Source organism: Hippocampus comes, unplaced genomic scaffold, assembly GCF_001891065.2.
Source record: "Hippocampus comes isolate QL1 unplaced genomic scaffold, H_comes_QL1_v1.1 scaffold46, whole genome shotgun sequence".
NCBI lineage: Eukaryota > Metazoa > Chordata > Actinopteri > Syngnathiformes > Syngnathidae > Hippocampus > Hippocampus comes.
In genome coordinates this window covers 454,093-460,092 of record NW_017805780.1, presented here as the reverse complement: position 1 = coordinate 460,092, position 6,000 = coordinate 454,093, and the positions used below count along the sequence as shown (strand labels likewise).

Here is a 6,000-nt window from a genome sequence, read left to right as displayed (position 1 = left end):
ATGGGCGTCCACTGAACCTGCTTCGGCTCTCGTGTTCACCTGCGCTCGCCGCCCGCCTAATGCTGTCGGGAGCCGAAAGAAGCTCCGTTATTTTCACGATGGCGGCACAGTGACCAACCATGCGTGATTAAAAAGTTTTGGCTTTTTTTTTTTTTCGGCAGACTGGACTGAACTAAGGACACGTGGAGCATTTTTTTTTCCGCTTTCACTGACCCAAACCTCAGAATAGCGACGCATGTCATCGAGGAGCAGTTAGAATGGCATTAATAGAATGGTTGAGGCGTGAATGCGCACCTGCGGGCAGGGAGGATGTGGAGAGAAACTTCCCGGTTAGAGCGCCACCTGCCCGGAGTGACTGAATGGCTTGACGCTCCGCCTCCTGTTGGCTTGACAACTTCTGCGAGGCCTGTCAAGTGTGATCATGCGTTCAACAAGCAAATTAGTTGACATCATTCGTGTCCTTGGCACAGAGAAAGAGTGATGGGCTCGCGTGACTCGGGGCAGAAGCCAATAAGTGCGTGGCTTCATGCCGACCAAAAAGTACGCCAAAGGCATGAATTGCCTCGAGGGTCTTGATGGACAAGTACAGAGAAGAAAGCCGACGACCTGTGGCAATTCACTTCATGAAACCATCTCGCTGAATTACAGAGACAAACAGCAGGCTCGATAGAGAGCTCCGCCGTACAATATATCTTCATTGATTCATGTGGCGGGTTCAGAAAAGCCGCACCACATTTTCGGGGGAACGGAAGCAAAAGAAGACGCTACGCGGCCAAATGTGCTCGAGAGGCCTAAAATTTGGGTCCAAAAAATTTTGTCCGGGAGCAATCCAATGACCACCAAACTGCGTCGCGCGCCCTGTGGAAACGTGATACCGAAAGGTGACAGCGGGCTGCGTGAAATGTTAACATTCTTTCACGACAAACCAAAAATGAGTCCGACTGTGCCGTCTACGTCTGTGATGGCGCGTGTCTTTTTGCCTACCGTGAGGTGCGTGTTGGCAGGGAGGCCTAACGAGATATTGGGAAGAGACGGCGAGGTGTAGAGACTCAGCGGACTCAATGTCCCGTCGGCCCCCAGCGTTTGATGAAGGGATCGAAGCTGCAGACACGCAGACACACACTTGGTTACGGGGTACACTCGGGCTCGGGGGAACATTTGCTGGAGGTTTTCAGCCGCCGGATCGAGCCGTGCCCCAATAACACGCAACATAGTTCGTTTTGAGTTCCAAACAAAAATGTGACCAGAGAAGGCACGACTTTTTTCTCGTAAAACACACAGATCAACAACAACACCATGATATTTTCATCCAGATGTCAACAACGACGACGACACGGAATTCCTTCGAAACGTTGCCCGCCCCGCAGGTGTGTTTGCGTACCTCAGTCTGTATGTTGGGGACAGAGCCGGTGTTGCCATTCGCAATCGCGGAATTCGAACTATTGGGACTGCTGGGCCCTGAACCTGGAGCGCTACTACAGAGAGGAGAGACTGTGAAAATAGAGCAAGCCATCCATCGGTCAGTCGATCAATCCCATGGGGGAATTTGCAAGGTGTTTGCTCACAATATTGACCGGAGTCATCCGGCAGAAGGGTTGTGGACGTTACCTGAAATCTCAATGGCTCTTTTCTTGAAGGTGCTAATGACCGTGCCGTCTTTCCTTCTGAGGAGCGGCGAGCTCCGCCTCTCCGCTACTTTCTGCTTCAACCGCGAACGCACCTTCAGGTTCGGCTCCGACACTGAATGACACAAAAAGGAGAGAAAACTTTCACGTGACCAAGTAGACTGACGAGGAAGGAGTTTCATTTGGCTTTTTTTTTTTTTTTTTAACTGCACATCTATCTGCATTTGCTGATTACGGTTTTACTCGTGGGCACTTCTTGTACGTCAGACACAAAATGTCAAAGGGAACCCCGAAGGCGACGAAAGAGGCTTCTTTTTCAGTGGGTAAAAAGTCAACCATATCAAAGCACTGCCTTCAGAAAGGAAGAATGTTTGCGGGAATAGATTTGGCAAAAACTAACGGTTTGCTGAAACACTTTCAGTCTATTTGGGTGGCAATTTTTTTTTCTTCAGCGCGGCACATCTTGACTCGCCACTATTTGACTTGGCCACTTTTGCTTCTGAAACCACTCCAAATCTGTTGGACTGTGAGGGCATCTAGTGTGCAACGTTTTTTTTTTTTTTTTTAAATTGGATTCAGGTCTACGGTCCGCCTGGCGAAAACCTCTGGTCGAGTCATTCATTTGGTTCGGATCCCCAAAAATGAAATGAAACCACTGTGAATTAAGGTTCTCCACTCCATTCCAGATGATGGTGACGTGCAATTTTTCGGAATTTCTTTGAGGAGGGAGAAATGATGAAAACGGTCTTTGATTTTTCTGCCTTCTTGGTACGCAATGTCAACGAGTCATTGCGGCTGGCATATGGTGCTCGCGCACTGACGACGCAGCGCCACAAGTAACCGGGGGGGTTGTTAACTTGTTCGAGAATACGTCAACGGGACACGGGGAGAACAAATTGGGCCTGACATCACACCGGGGTGAGAGATGACCTTGCCAGCGCTTGAGCAAAGACACTCCAAACAAAGTTTTGAGCGCTGTGTTTTGGGACGGGACTTGACGTGCGTGCGTGTGTGCGGGACACGCAGGGCCGCCGAAGGAGGACGTGATCTTTCCTGCCGAGGGTCGCGGCAGTGGCCGGGTCACATGGGACTTTGGGCCAAAGGCTGCATAACAAACGATCAATTGCAGGGCGATCGTGATGCGGCATCGAGTGAGATCCGCTCCCATGCAAATTGCGCCGAACTCACTGATGTCCACGATGACATGACCAATGGGCCGCATAGGACATTAGTTGGATGGAAAACGGAATTGTGCCGGTAACGGTTTCCTTTTCAAGGCTTTAACCTTGGTCAATTTAATGGGATTTAAAAAAAAAAAAGAGACCATCTGACAGGGCGATGTCCTCGCTCGTGTCCACTTACCTGTCTTGCGGAGCGGAAAGTCGTCCTTGCCCTCGTAGTTGCCCAGCAATGTGGGAAGTTTGTAAGATGGCGGAGTTCCCGGAGTGTTACTCTGGGGTGGAGAATTCTGCTCCAGGGAAGCGTTCTGGCCTCCCCTGCGGACACACAACAAAGACCCGCTGGTAAAATAGCGTCAGAGGAGTTCTCCTGCCAAACAGCAAGCGAAGTGACCGATTGGAAAAGGTTTGGCCTACGGAATGGATGCCCCGAGTTGCCGCGGAAGAATAACACAAGCATCGCAGTGGCACGACTCGCCACTGCGCCGACTAGATTCGTCTTCTCCTTCTTCTTCTTATTCCTCCTTACCAGCACTTTGAGGAGAAGGAATGGTTCAGTCCACCCATCGCGGGTTCTTTCTTATTCAGGAGGAATTCCTGCAATTTCAACTTGACCTCGGTACTGGCAATGGCACCTTTGATGAGACACGGACACAAAGAAACGGCGCAATGCATCAGCAGCCGTCTTGCGCACGCTACGGTCGCGATGGCCTCGACCTACTCTCTTTGCCTTTCTCCTTATTCCGAAGTAGAAGCAGCTGTTGCTCCAGCCGTAGTTTCTCCTGCTCCTCGTGTCTCTGTTGTTCCAGTTTTCGCTTCTGCTCCAGCTCTTGCTGCCGCTTCGCTGCCAGCAGTTCCTGTTGTTGCTTGCAAAGCCACAAGAAAAAAGGCATGATCGCAGGAATCGGAAAAAAATAAATGACAGCATGGTTGCGGTGTGACCGACTGCGCAAAAATGACCCGAGCGGCTCCTCGTTTCGTTCCCGAGTCAAGGGGCTCTCGGGGGTAGCGCAACGTCTCAACTGGAGGCGCTCAGTACCTTCAGGTGCTCTTGTAGCTGGACTTCGTGTTGTCTGGTGAGCACTTCGTGTTTTTTCTGGAATTCAGCAAATAGTAGTTGTTTCTGGAGCTCTTGCTGCTGTTTAAGTAGCACGAGTTCGTGCTGGAGCTGCTGCTCCCGCAAAGCGGTATCCACTCCTGCGCTTCCCACGGGCAGAGTGCCCAGCCTGGGCTCAGTGCGCAGGTCGACGGGGGCTCCTCCGCCACCGGAGCCTTCTTCCGAACCTGGGGGACAGCAGAGAGCGCATTGACTCTCGCCGCGACGACGGCCAAGCGTCTCGGGCGGTACAGATGGAAACGGTCGGAGCGCAAGCTGCTGATCGGCCGATGACTTTTGGAAACGAACGGATTCGGCCTCTCGGAGCGCGCGCGCTCTCAGAGTGGCGTTAGGGTGTCAAGAGCGGATTTTCCAACGGACCGCAGCGAACGGGGATTTTGGGTGCCAGCCCGAGCTCTAATTTGAACCCGTACGAGGCCCCGCGTCCGAAGACCAGCCCGAGTATGACAAAAAGGGCCGCTTATCACGCGACAAAGACGGGACCGGATGAACAAAATGGCACCTCTTATCCAAGTGAGGGGAGGACACAAAAGATCACCCTTGATGATGATCTCTCATAAAAGGTCAAAGGGGTGCATGAAAGCGTTTCCACATGCCCGAGGAATTATTCCATCCGCGTGCGCTTGGTTTGGTGCGTCAGACATTTGCGCTTCCATCACAAGGCTGCGTGCGCTTGAGGGCATTTTAGGAAGTCGTGACGCATTTGAAGACCTTGCATGTATCAGACAATGGTAGTTTTCTTTGTTTTTGGATTTTCTTTTTTTTTTACATGACAAGTAAAAGCGCACAAGCGCATTTGGTCAGACAGAATTTCCAGGATCGGCCCCCCACCCTGGTTGAAGTGTCCCAGGCATGTCCAAGCAAGAACACTCAAAGACGATTTAGGATGCGTGCGTACTCACCACCTTCGCCACCTCCCCCTCTCTGTTCACCTGCTGTTCCTACCGGGCTCTGCATGCCCGATGGAAGGCTGCTTTTCACCTCCACCACTGCAAGAGAGAGAGAGAGAGAGAGAGAGAGACGGAATGCCTGAGCAGTCTGCACGATGTTGTCCGCGAACCTCCACCACTGCAAGAGAGAGAGAGAGAGAGAGACGGAATGGCTGAGCAGTCTGCACGATGTTGTCCGTGAATCGTTGTCCGCCAACAAAACCAAGAGATGCGCTTCTTCTTTCATTCAGATGCACAACGATCATCTAAGACGAAAGGAACGCAGCATCCGGCTGCCTAGAAATAGCAACAGGAGTTGCCCATCTAAGCTCTCTTCGGGCAGTAGGTGGGGGACACCCTGAACCGGTTGCCAGCCCATCGCAGGGCGCACACAGACCAACAACAACCAGGGACAATTTGGGAGTGTTCAATCAGCCGGCCATGCATGTTTTTGGAATGTGGGAGTACCCGGAGAAAAGCCACGCAGGCCCAGGGAGAACATGCAAACTCCACACAGGAAGGCCGGAGCCGGGATCGAAGCCACGATCTCTGCGCTGTGAGGTCGGCGCGCTAACCACTCGATCACCGGGTCGCATGCATACACACACACACACACACACACACACACACACACACACACACACAGGTTGTTGTCCCCCCCCAACCCCCCCAGATATCACAAAAACTAGACATGCCAAGACTCGGCAACTTCAGAATAGACATCCCCAATTAGCTTAGCGGCTTCCGTCGGCGATAAAGATCACCGGATAGGTGTGCGTTAGTGTGTGTAAGGTGGGACTTTGGAGGAGTGAGCCAAGTCTGACCCTGATCTGCCACATGCTGTTGGCTACTGTCTCCTGAGCGCGGATGATCCCTTCTAATGGATTAGGCTACTTCCTGAAGATGGCAAAAGGTATGTTAGGGCGTCAGAACATTTCCTATCTGCTGGTCGGACAGGAAATGAAATCGGACCTTCCTCACAGAGAACTTTTCGACCTCCTTCACTGACTTGCCGCATGGCTCGGGCGTGACTTTACTGAACCCGTGCTTCCCAAATAAGTTTGGTTTATTCAGCTTCACTTCGCCCCCCCCCCACACCCCCTTTCGAGCATCAGCTTTTACGCACCATAAAAAGTAGGAGGTAATCTCAT

The 6,000-nt window shown here is 51.9% G+C and overlaps 1 protein-coding gene across 4 annotated transcripts in view; it reads right to left on the bottom strand.

Moving 5' to 3' along the window:
• hdac5 (histone deacetylase 5) overlaps positions 1-6,000 on the bottom strand; it is a 30,582-nt gene that overhangs the window by 9,562 nt on the left and 15,020 nt on the right. For 3 of the 4 annotated variants that reach the window (XM_019884821.1, XM_019884822.1, XM_019884824.1), the window contains 9 exons: positions 4,823-4,909; positions 3,843-4,087; positions 3,525-3,669; positions 3,333-3,438; positions 2,988-3,121; positions 1,609-1,740; positions 1,382-1,491; positions 985-1,101; positions 295-406 (listed from right to left, as the gene is read on the bottom strand). In XM_019884821.1, coding sequence (XP_019740380.1) covers positions 295-406; positions 985-1,101; positions 1,382-1,491; positions 1,609-1,740; positions 2,988-3,121; positions 3,333-3,438; positions 3,525-3,669; positions 3,843-4,087; positions 4,823-4,909 — 1,188 coding nt within the window. The remainder of the gene's footprint in view (positions 1-294; positions 407-984; positions 1,102-1,381; positions 1,492-1,608; positions 1,741-2,987; positions 3,122-3,332; positions 3,439-3,524; positions 3,670-3,842; positions 4,088-4,822; positions 4,910-6,000) is intronic. The other variant, XM_019884823.1, reaches the window with a different exon arrangement.